The sequence below is a fragment of the Mauremys mutica genome, chromosome 5 (genome assembly GCF_020497125.1).
Source record: "Mauremys mutica isolate MM-2020 ecotype Southern chromosome 5, ASM2049712v1, whole genome shotgun sequence".
NCBI lineage: Eukaryota > Metazoa > Chordata > Testudines > Geoemydidae > Mauremys > Mauremys mutica.
The window spans coordinates 131,065,567-131,084,776 of record NC_059076.1 but is presented as its reverse complement, the minus strand read 5'-3'; the positions used below and the strand labels follow the sequence as shown (position 1 = coordinate 131,084,776).

Sequence of the window (19,210 nt, the reverse complement as noted above, 5' to 3'; positions counted from 1 at the left end):
CATGCAAGCTGAATGGTAGTTGCCTGCTGAGAACTGCCCCTGGGGAAGCACCAGCACACCACTGAAGGCAACTCAACTATTAATAGGAGGTCACTGGTACAGTGGTCTCAAAGCCATCATGGGTTAAGAGGCAGGCATACATTATCATAAATTACATTTTATAGCTCTAATTTCTCTCCTATTCAGCAATTGTTCCAGATTAAACCATGCATAGGTTGAAAACTCAGCATATTAGCAAGAATAATTAAGAAATTATTATAAAGTTTAACATAAGAATGGCCCTATTGGATCAGATCAATTGTCCATCTAGCCTAATATCCTGTCTTCTGACAGTGGCCAGTGCCCGCTGTGTCAGAGGGAATGAACCAAACAGGACAGTTTGTCTGTTGTCCAGTCCCAGCTTCTGGCAGTCAGAGGTTTAGGGACACCCAGAGCATGGGGTTGTGTCCCTGACTATCTTAGCTAAGAGCCATTAATGAACATATCCTCCGTGAAATTATCCAGTTCTTTTTTTAAACCTATCTATACCTTGGACTTTCACAACATCTCATGGCAACAAGCTCCACGGGTTAACTGTTTGTTGTGTGAAGTAGTACTTTATTAAATCAGTTATTATACCTGCTATTTTCATTGGGTGATCCCTGGTTCTTGTGTTACATGATGCGGTAAATAACACTTCCTTATTCACTTTCTTTACACTGCTCAAGATTTTATAGACCTCTATTATATCCGCCTTACTCATCTCTTTCTTAAGCTGAACAGACCCAGTCTTTTTATCTCTGTCCTCATATGGAAGATGTTCCTATACCTCAAATCATTTTTGCTGCCCTTCTCTGTACTACTTCCACTTTTAAGATTATTATTATTTGATTTGGGGAGACCAGAACTGCATATGGTATTGAAGGTGTGGTCATTTCATGGATTTATAGAGTGTTATTATGATACTGTCTGTCTTATCTCTCTTTCCTAATGGTTACTAATATTCTGTTAGCTTTTGTCTGCTGCTGCACCTGGAGCACATGGTTTCAGAGAACTATCCACGACTCAGATCTCTTTGAGAGGTAACAGCCAATTTAGATCCCATTTTATATGGATAGTCGGGATTGTGTATTCCAATGTAAATTACTTTGGATTTATCAATCTTTAAATTCATCTGCCATTTTGCTGCCCAGTCACTCAGTAACTCTTCACAGGCTGCTTTGGACTTGACGATTGAGTAATTTTGTATAGTCTGTAAACTATGCCACCTCACTGTTTTTCCAGATTATTTATGAATATCTTGAACAGCACTGGTCCCAGTACAGATTCTTGGGGGACACTGCTATTTACCTCTCTCCACTGTGAAAACTGTCTATTTATTCCTACCTTTTGTTTCATCTTCTAACCAGTGACTGATCCGTAAGAGGACCTTCCCTCTCATCCCATGACTGCCTACTTTACTTAAGAGCCTTGAGAAACCTTGTCAAAGTATTTCTGAAAGTCTTGTGCAAATGTGCTATTTATCTGACTCATACCACCTTCAACCATCCAGTGACAGTCTTAGGACAAGTTACTTTTGTAAACTAAACTGAGATGGATATTGTATTTGTACCTAATTAACAGCCCACTTTGTAAAAACCAGGGTGATATTGGCAGAGTATGTTTCCAGTGCTTCAGGACTGAGGTTTCCTAGACCTGAAACAGTGGCATTAAAAAAACCTGTTCACCGCTGACCATGGAGCAACAAGATAAACTGCAGAGTGTGCTGCTGAAAACCACAACTACAGCTTTAAGTAATAAGGACATGAGGTTTTTGGAATAGAATTGTCATGGCATAGCATTTTTTCTTCAAGAAATGTTACATAAGAAGCTAATTTTGGTTTCCCTAGCTGATTTTATTTGTTTATAATGAAAGCAATCCTAAATGCAGTCAGTTCTTATTATGACTTGTAATACTCATTTACAGGCACTCAATTTGCTCTATTCCTATAATAAGATAGGACCTTCGCATGTAGCACTGGTGAATCGTTTACAAGAAATATACCCCGGCATGTTTGTTCTCAGAATTTTTTTTTTTTTTTTTTTTTTTTTTTTACTGCAGCAAGTCCTAACATTATCAGTATTTCAAAACATTCAAAGCAAAGGACCATCTGTCTAAGGTTAAAAGAAGAAAAGTTAAGGTAATATAAGCAGAAAGAATTCGATTTCCAAGTTACACACAGTATGAATATGCATTTTCATGGGAAACTATGATTTAAACTCTTATGAACATAAATATAACTCTGAAATATCAAAGCGTTTACGGGGCATTGGCTCCACTCTGGACAAGTGTAATCCTTGTCATTAAAAGGAAGACAAAACACTCTGAAGCTTTCCCCAGAAATTACACAAAATAACAAGCCCCTCACTAATGTGGGGCTATGCTCTGTATAGTTCAGCAGCTCTGAACAATACATGTGGACGTATATCAACATATCCAGCTGCAAGGATCAGCAGGACACACCCTGTGGATCCAAGAGCAGTAATTCAGTAGATGGCATCAACTTTTGCCTAAAGCTCAGTTAAACTATTTACTAGTCAGTAATGAGCAAGTAAGACTGCTTGGTTTTTAAAATGTGTGCGCTTGCAAAGTGGGTAACTTACCTCACTCAATGCATCTTTGTACAAGCTACATTAACTCAGAGTGCAATGAGTATGTAAATCTAAAGCTATAAAAATACTCTCAAATGCTTCCAGATAGGTTTGTGCTGATTTTTCCCTCCTCTTAAAAAATAAAATTTAATTAAAAAAAAAAAAAAAAAGTCTTGCAATGAGAAAAAAATCACTGAGCTTCAGGAATTCAAAAATCAAATTTAGTGGTAGATTTATTAATTTGCTATGACGTACAATCAGGTGACCATTTCTGAGCAGGAAACATTGAAATAAAGTTTGACTTTAAAGTCAAATTGAAACCAAGTATCAGTCACATTCAGGCAGCTGAAGATTAGTGGACGACAGATATATAGAGGCAAGGTGCTGTCTTGACTTTTCTGTGACAATGTTCCAGGGGTTTTACAGCAGTTTCCTCTTTTCAAACTCCTTCGGGGGCGCGTGAGGGGGGGGGGAGGGAGGGAGGAGAAGAGAGAGAGACATATTACAGTTGTGACAAGATAGTTTTCCAAAAAGCTGTCAGTTTCAGTATCCTTTTAAAACCACAGGCAAATTACACCAGAATGAGGGCACTTAGAAGAAATGCTATTCCAAATCACCCTTGTTTGGGTCTGTTTAAAATTTCCCATATACAGATTCACTCATAACTTCATTTTCACATTGCAACCTGGTTTTTGTTGACACGTTCTTAAACAGGATATAGCACATTGAAAACATTGACAGTCTTACATCTTCCTTTTATTATTAAATGCATCTGCCCATGCCATTATATATATATATAGATATATATATATATATATCTATATATATATATAAATAAAAATCTCCGCTCCTGCCTTTATCTCAAGTGAAGCTGATTTTTGGAATTAAAGACACGGCAGAATTTTGCTGAGAAATTTTGGAAAAAGATGGTAACAGCAAACTATATATCCACTTCTCACAGTCATTAAACTGAGATTTCCTAGTCGCCCTCTCCTCCACCTGCTAGCATGATGGACAACATGCCTCAATTTTCAATCAGAACCTTAAACACCAACAGGGAAGTCGTAGTACCAAGTTAAAATTAGGAGATGAGAGGAGAGGAGAGGAGGAACATATCTCTCTCCATCTCATACCCCAAAAAGAGTCTATGACAGATGCAGGAGTGGAGGGGAAAAAAACAAAACAAAACAAAAACAACAAAAACAAAACCCCGCTGTGAGGAACCTGTAACACTAACTCATCAGCCTCCTCTAAATATGATGTTGTCACGGCACTCCTGTTGCCCCCAGCTGTGGTCTAACATTCTTTCAGTGAATTCTTATAACGATGCTGCATAAGAACAGCCGTTTGCATTTCAGCTCTTTAAAGAATTGACTAGAAATGGTTAAGACTAATAATTGATTTTTTCAGTCCAGAGGCTGAACGAAAAAACATCCCAAAAAAATTCTGTTTGGAACTAAAACTGAACTCTTCAGCTAAATTTCAAAATGGTCAAAATGAACTGTTTCAACTTTTTGGAAGAAAACAAAACAAACTTTTCCAAGCCGAAACCCATTTGAATTTGTGAATAGTTTTGCTGACTTGAAAAAAATGCAGTTTTTGGTGAATTTCCTATTTGCTGAAGAAGTTTCACGCAGCTTTAGTTAAGACCTCCGTTTTAAAGTATGCAAAAATACAGCAGAAAAAGTATAAATTTTCTAAATATCTTGCTGTGCAATGTAGGCAGTTATCCCAAAAGAAAAGCAAAGATAGTTAAAATAAGTGTTAAGTGACTGTGTATACTTCGAAAAAATCAGGGCTAGATCCATGAAAAGGCCTGAGGTGCCTACCTGCAGCTGTGGGCAGCACAGAGATCCTCAAAACCCATGCTCAGCTGTCACCTAATGCTGGAGACACCTAAAGTCCCTAAGCATCTAAACTTCCACCATTCAAGTTCCGTAGGCATCCTACTTTTCTGCCAGTGAGCATGCGCACAGCCACATCAGTCTAGAGCCCGGTTTCATACTTAAGCCCCTGGGGGGGGGCGTGTCATCAAAATAGGCATTCCCTCACCTATCTCACCTGCAAGGCCCAAACCAGTAGGTGTGTTCTGAGCATACTTAACACAGTTTGGGGGATGGGGGAGGAAATGAGGGGGGAATGCTCCCTTGTAACTTTCAGCCTTGTGGTTAGAGTACTCATCTGGGAGATCTAAGTTCCGTTCCACTCTGCCGGATGGGTCTCATTCCAGCTTGGGTCTCCCATCTCTCAGGTGAGTGCCCAAACCACTGGTCAATAGAATCGCTCATTCTCTCTGGCCCAATGAATATTTAATTTATACCCCAAAGGAACAACTTCAACAGGTGAGAATGAGTCTCCAACACCAGAATACCCCATAGTCCAGTGGTTAGGGAAATTCCTGCCCCCGTCTCAACATTTCCAACTGGCTAGCTTAGGCAGCTCCAATGTTGAGCGCGTTGGCTTTTGTGGATCCCATCTGTAGGCTCCTAACTCTCCCCATGAGTTGTTCAGAGAACCTAGGCGCTAACTCAAGGCTGGGGATTCCACCAGATGACAAGGTGCTTAGAAGTTCAGCATTGCAATTTGCTGAGTGTTGCAATGCCTAAGACCCTTTGTAGATCTATGCGGGAGAGATCAGGAAGGAGTTAAACTTCTGTATGAGGTACACGATTGCTATGAATTGTGTGCATGTGCCCAGGGATATGAATTAGCCCTTTTTCTTTTTTTTTAAAGTCAAAATTCTTAAAATGACATCAATAGATAGCTGTGGAAAAAGTAAGATAGTCCATGCACTGTTACAAAGTTACTTAGTATTTGTAATTAAAAAAAAGGTGGTTTCTGATCAAGAATCAATTTAGGTTCAGATGATGTTTAGCTGCTGTAAAAGAAGAGTGGTGTTAGTCTGTTACTGAGCCAAATATAATTCTCTGAATTTTGCCACATGGCTTTGACAAAGGAGAACATGACACAAAGCTGCTTGCGTGAATAAAAACTCAGCTGCAACTGTTATTTAATGGCTTTTTTTGTTCAGTAGAGCCACTACATGCCGAGATGCAGTTTTAAATAGACTTAAATGAGGAAACAGTGTATTATAACTGTTCACTGGGAAGAAGCAAAAACTGACAAAAAAGCAAAAGACAGCTTTCAGATGTCTGTTTTTCTGGTTATGCTGGCTAAATGCCATCATTTCAGAGCACTTATGACAACCATGTAACTAACCTTGTGTATAGTGCTACCCAGCTGAGCAGGAGACATACTGACAACAACGCCAGCATTTTGAAGAGCAGCGATTTTCTCTTTAGCACCACCTTTTCCCCCAGCAATGATTGCCCCAGCATGACCCATTCTTCTGCCAGGAGGAGCAGTCAGACCAGCTATGAATGACACTACAGGCTTGGCATCTGGACCCTGTGGTGAAAGAAGAGACACTGTTAACATGAAAGAGATGGACCACTTCCAGCCAAGTGCTCAAGAGGGTAGCAGGGGGGAAGGCAAGAACTAGACATCTAGACTCGGGAAACCCCGCAGGTAAGGGACATGAAAGCACTGGCCTAGGATACTTAGAATGGCTTCTCTCTGAAGAAGTGTGCATGTAAACAGCAGTCATAAATATAAAACAGTTCTGCTACAGAGCAGCCACATATGGGTCACAAAACAATTAAAATATAAGCTGGGTTCTTGTAGCCATCTTGGTCCCAAGATATTCAAGAGACAAGGTGTAGGAGGTAACATCTTTTATCGGAGCAACTTCAATTGGTGAGAGAGAAGCTTTGAGCTACCCAAAGGCTCTTCTTCTAGCAGACAGCACTGCAGAACTGTGTCTCTAAAGTTCTCAAGAGTGTCTTTAAACCCTATCTTTAACTGGCTTTAACTCCATTTTCCACACTTGCTAGCAATGGCTTTTTATTAATTGAGAACTAGACAAGTTTCTCTACAGTGGTAAATGCTTAAAACAAGTATCAGAGGGGTAGCCGTGTTAGTCTGGTTCTGTAAAAGCAGCAAAGAATCCTGTGGCACCTTATAGACTAACAGACGTTTTGCAGCATGAGCTTTCGTGGGTGAATACCCACTTCTTCGGATTCACCCACGAAAGCTCATGCTGCAAAACGTCTGTTAGTCTATAAGGTGCCACAGGATTCTTTGCTGCTTAAAACAAGATGCACATTTAATGGGGTCTTTTGGAATAAATGGCACATTCTCTTAAACGTACGGAATTATTTTCCTTCAAGAACGCTGCTGCATCTTCTTCAGCATTGCCTCCAATCTCACCAATCAATATTATCCCCTCTGTTTGGGGATCCTTCAGGAAGACATCAAGACAGTCAATAAAATTAGTTCCATTGAATGGATCTCCTCCAATCCCTGAAAGGAATTAAAACACAAACATGAGTAAATGAGAACATGAACAACCAAGACAAACAAATTTAATTTCAGTCTATTATTATTTGTATTACATTGGCACTTCCCCCTCCCCCCCAAGATTTGGGCCCCTCTCTGCAAGGCACTGTATACACAGTACTAGACAATCACTGCCTCAAATTCTTATAATTTGAATAGATAAAAAGCGCATAGAGTTAGGGGGTTGGGGGCAGAGAGATTATTAATCCTATTTTACAGATGGGAAACTGAGGCATAGGCAGATTAAGTAACTTGCCCACGGTCATACAAGATGCCGGTGGATTGGGACTGAGAAAATCCCAGCTCTACAAGTCAAAACACAGTGTTAAAAAACCCAACAACCAAACATGTAGTGGCAGGTATTTCAAACACTAGAATAAGGCTGTCTTCGCTGCCAAGAAAGGTATGTTTCATAGTGCGATGGATGACTAATGCCAGTTAATTCACTGTCCAATCCAAGTGGAGACGAGGCACAGGTAATTTTTGCCTCAATGCAGCTAGGCAAGGTGAGCCTTAGGCGGAGGGCATAGTTAACTCACCTAGCAACATAAAAAACTACCCTGTAGGATTTTATGGCAAGATAACTGACCTGCAATAATAATCTCACTGTAAAAAAAAACCTCTCTTTTTTGGGCAGTGAAAACATAGCCTAAAATGAAGAGCTCGCCAAGTCTGGAAACTCAATACACATAAGTCAGAGTTTTTTTTAAATTTCAGGTCGACATACATCTGTGTGTGCCAGTCTTTGCAAAACAAATAAGAATGTAACGAACGTGACAACTCCCGTTCACCCGTAGTCAGGTTAAGGAACGTGTTCAGAACGGTCATTGTGAGGATGCCTGCCTTGCCACTGTCTGTGCTGTACAGAGTCCGTGAACAAAAAAATTTCAGGCAATCTGACGTTTCCAGCCCAAAGAAAACTGGTCTTTACCACCTTTGCTCCCACACTGTACTTCCAAGCCAGAGATGACCAGGATAATCCGCCACTAGCAGGCATGAAATATTGTATGTACAAATTTTAAACACTGAAAGACAGTTTAATCTAAAGGCTAACTAAGTGGATATCTACATTTGAGCTGTCAGGTGTGATCCCCACACTTTCTCTGCTTAAGCTAGCACCTAAAAACAGCAATGTGGCTGCTGTGGCACCTTGGGCCAGCCACCCCAAGTACAAACCCATCTGAGCCCCTGCGTATGTACTCTGGCAATTAGCCCGAGCTGCCATGGACACACTGCTATTTTTAGGCATTAGCTCAAGCAGAACTAGTGCAGGTATCGCAAGTAGAAGTTCAAAGGTAGACATACCCTAAGGGTTGTATCATTTAAAAACAAGAATACACACAGCAATTCTGCTCTCTCAAAACAGTTTCTATGGCTAAGTGCCATATCTTGATTTTTATTCATGAACACATGTGATGTCTTTGGGGCAGGGATTGTCCTAGGTTTGTAGAGCACCCACCACAGCAGAACCCAATCCTGGATAGGGACTGAAGGTGTCAGTGCATTATAAACAGAAATTACAAATGTGCACTACATTCTCCAATAGTCTAAATGGGTGAAACTTTTTACACCAATAGAAAATTTGGCCCAAGACGTTTACTAAGATAAGAAGCTATATTTTCTCTGTGACTTAAAATAAAACTAAAACCACAGCAGGTTCCTGCATATTGACAGTTTCCCATGCAAGATTGCTTTGGCCAGGCTTTGAACATAAGAGTTAGTTAACAGAAAAGGCTTGTTATATTCTGCTGAATTGCAATCGTTATTGATGAAAAGTGCCTGAGTTAGGTTGGTTAAAAAGGTGTAACATTTCTAATCAAAATTAAAAGGCATTCAATAGTTTCTAGAATCTAATGTGTTGTGGTTCTTACACACTGACTGGGCCTGTCTGTCTTTAACAGAAGAGGTTTGGTGGAAGAAACCCACCAATACAGAAGGACTGTCCCAATCCAACTTGCGTCGTCTGATGTACAGCTTCATACGTCAGGGTGCCAGACCTTGACACAATACCTTAAAAGAAGACAAGGTTGTTAGTATTGTATGTAATGAACTGGTTTCTGGATATGCATTAGTACACATGTTCAGGGATATAACTTTAGAAGACTATAGGGAATATTCAATACTTCCCAGATATACTTGCATACATTATACTATACTATATAGTATTTAAGATTAGATTTGCTCTCCCCTCTTGCTTTCTGATCGACTTTCCTGCCACTTAGTTGTGAGTTATCTAAAGTTGTCCAACAAGCCAGTAGCATTGGCCAAACAGCACTCCTCATACTGGGCGCAACATTTCAGGAAAAATGAACAATCTGCTACCCTGCCCGGTGCCATTGAGCAGAGGATATCATAAAATAGCAGGATTGGAAGGGACCTCAGGAGGTCATCTAGTCCAACCCCCTGCTCAAAGCAGGATCAATCCCCAGATTTTTACCCCAGTTCCCCAAATGGCCCCCTCAAGGATTGAACTCACAACCCTGGGTTTAGCAGGCCAATGCTCAAGCCACTGAGCTATCCATCCCCCCATATTGAATAAGGAGTCTGATGGTTCCTCTAGCTTCTCCACCTAGAGCACCAGGTTAGAGGCAACTCTTTTCAACAGTTCCTGATGAGCCTTAGTATCATCCTGAGGAACTGGGTGAGGGGGGCCCGCAATCACCTCATCAGCCGAAGATGAGGAGGAAAAATCCGGTGCAATGGGGTCTGATGTGTCCATTGGTGGTCCAACTGGCTGATCCCTGGGATCCACGTGAGCCTGAGGAGTTTTCTCTTCAGGAATGGCTGGCTCGGGGGGAGGGCAGGATACTGACGCTGATGGTTTCTCCGAGGCCCCCGCCACTGACCTGAGCCCTTGTGAAAGCTGGGTAAAGCCTCATGGGTTCCACAGGTACCAGGCAGCCGGCCACTGGCCCTAGGGTCATGGAGTAGCTGGCAGTACTGCTGACATCGAGGGAACCTCCCGTGCTGGGTTTTGGCATGCCAGCAATGACTTCTGCCCGGTGCGGGAGACCGAGGCTGAGTGGTTGCTCTCAGGCAACCACAAGCGAGTGGATTGGCAACCCTGTTTGCTGAGGTGCCTATCACTGCACCTTGATGGGGAGCAGTCTGCTCAGGATTAGTCCCTTCTGCGGGTCCTCTACGACTGGCGGCATTTGGTGGATCAGAAATGGTGTTCCGGCGATCCACGCCTTACGCTGTTTGACCAGTACCGGGATCTGGAGCAGGACTGGGAACTGGAGCGGGACAGCCGCTGGGAAGACCTTCCTCCCAACATAGGGGATCCGTGTCACGGTGACGCATACTGGCAAGCTGACGACGGGTGACTCCGCTCCTGGGATCGACTGTCTCGGGCCCGCAACCAGTGCCAAGCCATGGGTGAAGCGCTGGCCTGGTCTCGGTGCTGTTGATGCCAGGAAGGGCGCACCTCTACAGGTCTTTTCCAGGTCACCAGCGAGGTGTGTCTCAAGCCCTGTGGGCAGTGCCCTGAGGCCGGAGAATGGCCAAGGCTTTGCCGAGCCTGCCTCTCTGCCTTTGAGGCCTGGTGGCGCCATGCAGGTGAGCTCTAGCGGGATGTCCCCTGCGATAGGGAGCGGTGACACTGAGACAGGGACCTATAAAAAGAACCCAAGGCGGGTTTACCCTTAGACTGGGGTACCACAGTAGCTGGAATAGGCAGCACCGGTAGCTCCAGGATATCCTGCATTGCCTGCAGGGCCTCGGGCATTGATGGGACCTCTAACTGAGGAAGGCCCGTATCACTGTTCAGTGTGGCAGACATGGTCGGGGTGGGCTAGATCAATCAACCGGAGCTGGGGCCCAACTCCCAGCTGGAGGTGCCAAGCTGCCCTCCTCTCCCTTGTGGGACGTAGATCTTCCTCTCCTGGTCTTTTGTCGCTTGGCCAGTGCCAGGGAAGGGGATCAGTGATAGTCCATCAATGGCACCCATGGGGTGCTCTGCACTGATGCTGCGGCGCTCAGGGCAGAGTCAGACCTTAACTGCTCCAGTTCTGGCGTTGGAGCCAACTCCGTAAGGAGCACTTTGACATGCATGTCTCCACTCCTTCTTGGTCTGAGGCTTGAAGGACTTGCAGTGATGGCACTTGTTGCTTATATGCGACTCACCCACACCCTCACACAACTGTTATGTGGATCGCTGATGGGCATAGGTTTTTTGCAGCGATCGCAGGGATTAAAGCATGACCTGTCCCTAGGCCAAGGTCCCATTCAGGACTAACCAAGTCAAACACACTAACACTAAGGGATAACTTGGCTATGTACAACTATTTGACAAGAAAAAGTTCGTAACACTGAACAAAGCGAAAAGGCTAGCTGAAGCAGCTGATGCTCCAGCACCATCACTGGTGGCAATATGGAACTGAGGGTGGGGGGAGACGGTGGCGCCCCTTATACCGCACTATGTGCATGCCACTCCAGAGTGTGGTGGAGCCAGTCCCCTAGGGATACCACTGAGGGAAAAAACTTCTGGCACGGTGCATGGGGCGAGCACACACACCTAATATGAGCAAGCACTTGAAGAAAAAATGTTCTCTGAACCTCTGAGGACAGGACAAGAAGCAATGGGCTTAAATTGCAGCAAGGACAGTTTAGGTTGGACATTAGGAAAAACTTCAAAACTGTTAGGGTGGTTAAGTACTGGAATAAGTTGCCTAGGGAGGTTGTGGAATCTGCATCATTGGAGATTTAAGAGCAGATTAGACAAATATCTGTCAGGGATGGTCTAGATCAGTGTAGGCAACCTATGGCACAGATGCCGAAGGCGGCACGTGAGCTGATTTTCAGTGGTACTCACACTCCTGGCCACAGGTCCCGGGGGGCTCTGCATTTTAATTTAGTTTTAAATGAAGCTTCTTAAACATTTTAAAAACCTTATTTACTTTACATTCAACAATAGTTCAGTTATATATTATAGACTTATTGAAAGAGACCTTCTAAAAATGTTAAAATGCATTACTGGCACGCGAAACCTTAAATCAGAGTGAATAAATGAAGACTCGGCACACCACTTCCGAAAGGTTGCCAACCCCTGGTATAGATACTTAGTCCTGCCATAAGTGCAGGGGACTGGCCTGGATCTTCCCAGGTCCCTTCCAGTCCTATGAGTCTATTTACTAATTTAAATCCAATTCTTTCAAGCCTAACTGTGAACCTCTTCACCAACCGACACTCAGTCGGACAGAATAAGGTAATTTTTTTTTTTTAATTGAGATCAAATATCCTTTAAACAGCTGGAGATTAAACAGCAGAAAATGGGCTTTTTTGTTGTTGTTGTAGTTTATATTTCTTTAGAGTATTAATATATTACTATGAAGGGTCCAAAAATCCTTCAGAAATGGCGGCGGGAGGGGAGAAAGAGGATGAAAGAGACCCAAGGAGCACATAGTACAAAAAGAAAGTCAGGGAGAGGGGTGCAAAGGTGCCATAAAGCTCACATTTGCACTCACAGGAGTCTTAGAACACTGCTGGCCATGCTTCCACTGGGGGGTGGAGAATGCAGATGCGAGAAGATTAAGTACTTCATGGGCCTTGCCCTGGATTCTCTCTCTTTCAAACATTTTACAAGTATCTGACATCTCTTGCAGACATTTAGAAGAGGTTTGATTCAGAAGGGAATGCAAGACAACTTGAGATGATACCATCAAACCAACGCTTTATGACTATTAAAAGAATGTAGCTACAAAGGACATAACTGCACTCGTCTTTGATTTTTCAATTTCAGGTTTATGGCTACTTTTGAAATCAGAACTGTGACCCGAATGCTAATACTTACTACTGCATCCAGCTTCTGCTTTCACCTTCGAATTTGCACTGCAGCGACACTAAACGCAAGAGTTTTGAAGCTTAGCTAGCACACTCCTCTCCTTCTGGTTTTGACTCAGCATGTCCCAACTGGCAGTTAAGAAGCACGATCTTGCATGTAAAAATCTTGTGAAGAGTGACACCAGATGGTGCACAATTCTGAAGTCAAACCAAGTGTATCCTGTCCAAAGTAGAAGCCCAAAAGCTCTATGTGTAATAGTGCCTAATTTACATGGCATATCGTACATTGTCGCTTTAACAAAAAAAAGTTTCTAATGTTTTAAGAAGGGGAGTAGGAATCAAGACTCCAGACATCCATTCCTGGTTGTGTCACTGACCTAATGTGTGATGCTGGGCATGTTGCAGCCTGATATGGTCTGTCCTCCCTGCCCGCTATCTGAAATATGTACCCTATTTATCAAATATTCATCACCATGGCATATAGGTGCAGACAAATCAACATTAAGTGAGAAGCCTATTTTCCTCCCTCTTATAAATTCCCTTCCCTCTTAAAACCCTTAGAGTGCTGAGAAGACAAGTGTTTAGGAATCTGGTTCTTTAAAATCCTTAGATGTTTTTAGAGCTCCTTTTAAGAAAACAAAACGGCTCACATTGCCTCAAGAATACTTTCTAACCCCTTGCTTGCATTACTTCTGCTCAAGCAATGTCTGTGGCAAAATAAGGGGCTTCAATCTCCAGAATTGTTAAATCTGGCTCTGCTGACCATTGCTAAATTCACTAAACTTGTTACACTGTATATCTATTGCTTAGTTATATGTCATGACATGAAATGATAAAACCACATATTTCAGCTTTAGCATGAATATGCAAGACTTACCAATTCTTCCTTTCTTGTGAATGTGGCCTGGCATGATACCAATTTTGCATTCTCCAGGCTAAAAGAGCAGAAATAACAAATACTTTTCAAAAATATTTTCATCGTTTTTTTAATTCACTAAAGATGGATTAGTCTCCAAAACATGAAAAGAAATGTTTGTTTCAAACACTTACATTGATGACTCCAGGACAATTTGGGCCCACTAATCGAGTCTTATCCTGACGGATCAGCTTATGTTTAACCCGAACCATATCCTGCTGTGGAATACCTTCGGTAATGCACACAACTAAGGGGATTTCTGCATCAACAGCTTCGTTAATTGCAGCAGCAGCAAATGGAGGAGGCACATATATAACAGAGGCAGTGGCACCTGTTTGTTCTTTAGCCTAAATATGTATTAACAAAAAGCACATGAAACATTCAGTAAACCTTAAGAGTACATTGGGCAACTAACTCTTTAAATGTCTCTATTTAAATATTTATGACAAAAAATAAATCAGAAGTTTCCAAGTCTATGGTCACAGCAGTTCTGTGCATAGCAATTTCATTCAGATTAACAGGAGATATAAATGGAACAGCTGCAGAATTGATTCCTAAAATAGGTTCATCTTCCAAGGAGTTTACACCACATACAGTAAAGTGTCCTCTTCAGTCCATTTATTCATTCAGTTTTTATGATCTATTTATCAAGAGCTTAAGTCGTAAAGGCTATCTAACGTTCTCCATATAAAATAAAGGTAAGTTGACACCAAATGACATCTAGGCCTTTATTTTATTGCTATGCACAAATGAAAATGCGACTTAAAATGGAAACTGAACTCCAACTTGATTAATTGGTTGTGCCCACTATTATACCGTCACTGACCACAGACCATCTTGGTTTTATTTCTCACATATTTTAAAACCAGAAATGTAACCATGACTCCACTCTCAGATTCTGTCCCTCTTCAACTCTGGATGCTTGACAAGTTCTAGCATGTTCAGCTTTGACAACCTTCCCACCCCCATCTTGACTGTCTAGTAGTCCATCCACTACTATATGATTACCTCTTTCACGGAGTTAAAGACTGGTAGGCCCAGATGAGTTTTGCCCCCCTTCCCTGGGGAAATTCCACCTACTAGTTTGGTGCCATATTCCAGTGCCTGTTGGCTATGAAAGGTGCCCTATAAAAGATACACAGGAAACTTCAGAAGATGCAAGCCAGAAAGAACACTTTTATACCCCTTCAAATAAAACATTTAAAACCAGAAGGCACGTTATGGAACTGTAATTAAGATCAAATATATGCCAACAAGAGAAAGTAAATTAGAAGCATATGTCAAACTCAGAGTAAAATATAAACTACAAGTTTTATGTATGCCCTCTAAAAGGCTTATTTCAATGTATGTCAAATTGCAGCATGTTTGTCAAACATTCTAAAGAAGTGTAATATTCTAAATCAAAATATTGTTTAAAAAAGGAAACCAACTATTCACTACTAAAACTGTTGGTACTCTTAACACGTTCCTGTGTTTATATAATCTATGTAGAATCAAAGCAACTTTATGGTTGTAAACTGAGAAGAAAAGAAAAGTTTTGGAATGGGATTTAGAAGAGAGAGGGAGTGATCTCAATCTTGAAGGGAAATAAAGAGGTGCAAGGTTTCTAGAGAAAGGAGGCAGCACAAGTGAATAAATGAGGACAGAGGAGCATGTCCATGGAAAGGAGGGTGACACAGGGAAAGAGTGGAGTAAATTCCTGGAGATCTGAAAAAGTCAAGAGGGAAACTGTTGTATGTGGAAAAGCCGTGGAGAATGAGGGAGATATGATCTCACTTTCTGGAGAACGGTAGTAGTCTGCCCACAGCAGTCTGTACCCCTTGGAGTTTAGTATTGTTAAAATAAAGGGATTCATTATCAAGGAGTTACACAATGAACTGTCACACACACACACACACAAAATCTAAATAAAAAGTGGTATAAATTTAATTAACATAGAAAGGGTTTGAGATTAAGGGCCCAACTCAGGGTATAAATTTCTATTGAAAATGTATGAAGACAAAAAAGCTGATGCACAAGCACGGTGCATACAAACCTTTCCGCTGAGAATTCAAACAAAATGCCTTATGTTATGAACAGAAACAAGAATTCTGGGTATTCACATGGAAACAAAGGCTATAATTAGAGGTCATTTGCACTATAGATACACAATATATAATTACAACTGAGGAAATTCTGCGCCAAAAAAATAAAATTCTGCAAATTTTATTTGTCAATAAATAAATGTGGAGGCTCCAGCATAGCAGTCACCCTGCAGCCCCTCTGCACCCCCAGAACATACTTCCCTGAACATGGACTTGGCCACGAGGCTGCACCCGACCCTGACCCAGCACAAGGGCTAGGCCTGCCCCAGAAACACCCCAGGGCCCTGCCCCTCGCACCAGGATCATCAGCTGTGGGCAGGGAGGTTTAGCCCAGCAGGACCCAAGTGTAGAGGGGCTTAGTGTGGGGGGATCCAAGTGTGGGGAAAGAGGAGTCTCTGTGGGACAATCTGGGTGCAAGTGGCTCAGTGGGGGATCTGGATGCACAGGGGCTCATTGGGGGGGGGGAGGATGGGGATGTTTCCAGATGTAGGGGGGGTGCAGGGGAAGGTGGCAGAGACTCAGCAAGAGCAGTGTGTGTGAGGGGATGGGGCTTAGCAGGGGGAATCTGCCACTATTCCCTGCCCCTATCCCCCTTCCCTAACTCTCACATTCCCCTCCTCCTACCCCACCCACCCACCCCCCATTGGCACTCACTGCTGTACAGAAAACAGGATGGTTCCCAGCACACAGAAGAGGAACATGACTGGCACTAGTACCCAGGAGGCAGCATCCAAGTGGCACCCTCCTTGAACTGGGCAGCTCTCCACTCGCAGAAATGGGGTGGCAGTGGCACATGACCCTGTGTGCCCCTACACACCTTGCCTGCTTGGGAGGGCAATGCCCCCCACAAAATTACACCCATGGGCATCCCTGTCCTGTCCTCGCTCCCACCCACCCACCCCACCATAGCTTCCCTTTGCTTCCCCTCAGAAAATGACAGGGAAGCAAAGAAATCTGCGGGGGTACATGAATTCTGCATGCGTACAGTGGCGCAGAATTCCCACAGTAGTAATATAATGGGACATGTGGACATAATGAATAGCTATTTTACAGTGCACATTAAAGTTTTAAATGACCTTCAGAATACAGCATGCCTTTTTTCTTTTAGATCAGAGCAGTTAGGCTCCAAATCACAAGATAATAGTCAGTTAGTTCTCCTCTACCAATACATTTTCAGACAGCATAGCAGAGGCCCACATTTTAATATTCCAAATCAGCTTTAACAGATCACAAACATGATAATCAAGTGCAAAAAACCAATACTGGCAGGTGCTGCTAATTCATATCAATGCACTTCTGCTATCTAATGCAGTCTTTTCATCATTCAAATGTGTAACAATGAGAGAATGTGAAAGAAGGATTAAATGAATTAAGATGACAAAGAATTACACAGATTCCCTGTGGAAAAGAAACTCTTAATTTAAAACAAAAGGCATTGTCTCAATGATAACATTTGAATGAACAAACACTAACCAGAGAAGCTAAAGGGCACAGTTGCTCAATTTGAGCATGAACTGGATTGGAAACGGTGGGATTCCAGGTTGCTGTCAGAAATTGAAAATACAAAGAATAAAGTGACTACACAAGGCAACCTCTTATTCAGAGGACACAAAGCTTCAATTAACACATATCATGGAGAACTGGTTCTAAACAAAATAAGGATGAAAGTCAGTGGTGTCAAACAGTAACAGAATTATATACAGGATATGGTTTTGCAGCGTAGCAACACACATTGCTTGAAGCAAACTGCTTCATCCATGAAGAACATTTTCCTTTATCCAGAAGATAATTCAGCAGAAAAAATTCAAAAGGGGAAAACAGGAAAGCAGTTTCTACAAAGAATAATTTTCCTCACAGAACTTCTTGAAGAAATACCTTATATTGGATGTGGTGACAAGGCTAAATAATGCAAACAGTGATATAAGAAGATAACCCAGCTTTTAAAAAGTCTGCGTTTGCTAAAAGGACATATATATGCTCAACAAATGAAACAAAAAATATTGAACACCTGTTAAATCTCTTGGCTACTCATTTTTTTCCCCATTTAAAGAAGGTTATACTAAGCATTTCATCTATACCAAAGATACGCACCTGTTTGCCAGTAAAACCCTGGCAGATAACCTTTGTATTTTTATTGATATTAAGATTTTTCCGTGTGGCTGAATAGGAACAGTGACGTACTCCATTCTGCTGCACTAAAAATAATAAAATAAAAAGGTTAATAATCGCTTGTGTTTCTAGAATCTTACTTTACCCTTCTATAGGGCCTTACAAATGTTACTGGACTAAGCCTTCCAGCACCCCATGAATCAGACATGACTCCATTCTACAGTTACGTAAGGGAAGGACAAAGTCTGAGACTCTGATTTTCAGAAAACTTTAATTTGGGGTGCCCTACCTTAGATACCTCAGGCTTGATTCCCAGGGGTGCTGAGCACCTGTAGCTCCCATTGCCTTTGTCTGGAGTGTGGGTAGGGTTGCCAACTCTCCCAGACTGGCTGGGAGTCTCCCAGAATCAATCTCCCAGTGGCTACTGAAATCAGTCCGGGTGATTTTAATAGACTGCTAAAAGTCCGGTTGGTGGCGCAGAAGGGCTAAGGTAAGCATACCTGTGCTGGCTCTGCGCAGCTCCCGGAAGCAACCGGCATGTCCCTCTGGCTCCTGGGTGCAGGGAATCTCTGCGTGCTGCCCCCCACCTGACCACCCCTGAACCTTGGAGCCGGATATGTCGGTTGCTTCTGGGAGCCGCCCGAGGTAAGCACCGTCCAGTCGGAGCCTGCACCCCTCATCCTCTCCCATACCCCATCCCCCAGCCCTGTGCCCCCTCCTGTACCTAAACTCCCTCCCAGAGCCTGCACCCTGCACTCCCTCCTGCACCCCAACCCCCTGTCGCAGGCTCAGCCTGGAGCCCTCTTCCACACTCTGAACCCCTTGGCCCCACCCTCCAGCCCAGAGCCTGCACCCCCTCCTGCATCCCAACCCGGTGAGAGTGAGTGAGGGTAGGGGAGAGTGAGCAATGGAGGGAGGGGGGCTGGAGTGAGAGGGGTTTTGGAGAAGGGGTAGGCAAGGATAAGGCCTCAGGGAAGGGGAGGGGCAGGGCAGGGCGTTTGGGTTTGTACAATTAGACAGCCCTAAGTATGAGTGCTCAACATGTCAAGAGTCAGGCCCTAACTAACTAACTGTTTAAAAAAAAAATACATCCAACAATAGAGGACACTTTTAAAAACATGGCCTAAGACTTAACCACGGCCACTGTCAGAACTGGAAATAGAGCCAGCTCCTCGGTCCCAATAGCCGAGGTACCACACAGCCTCCAATATATACATATATTACACCTTAGCCAATCTGAAACATCTAGCATGTTGCAGGATCACTCCAGGGAGAAGATTCAGTGAGAGAAACTTTTTCCAGTAGTTTCCTA

General features: G+C 42.8%; 1 protein-coding gene across 1 annotated transcript in view; it reads right to left on the bottom strand.

Annotated features, from left to right (window-relative positions):
• Positions 1-2,042: 2,042 nt before the first annotated feature.
• SUCLG1 (succinate-CoA ligase GDP/ADP-forming subunit alpha) overlaps positions 2,043-19,210 on the bottom strand; it is a 31,833-nt gene continuing 14,665 nt past the window's right edge. The window contains exons 2-9 of the mRNA XM_045018656.1: positions 17,881-17,984; positions 14,714-14,830; positions 13,840-14,052; positions 13,667-13,724; positions 8,935-9,018; positions 6,821-6,972; positions 5,830-6,018; positions 2,043-3,057 (exon numbers count right to left, since the gene is read on the bottom strand). Of these exons, the coding sequence (XP_044874591.1) occupies positions 3,031-3,057; positions 5,830-6,018; positions 6,821-6,972; positions 8,935-9,018; positions 13,667-13,724; positions 13,840-14,052; positions 14,714-14,830; positions 17,881-17,984 (944 nt within the window). The 3' untranslated portion in view covers positions 2,043-3,030. The remainder of the gene's footprint in view (positions 3,058-5,829; positions 6,019-6,820; positions 6,973-8,934; positions 9,019-13,666; positions 13,725-13,839; positions 14,053-14,713; positions 14,831-17,880; positions 17,985-19,210) is intronic.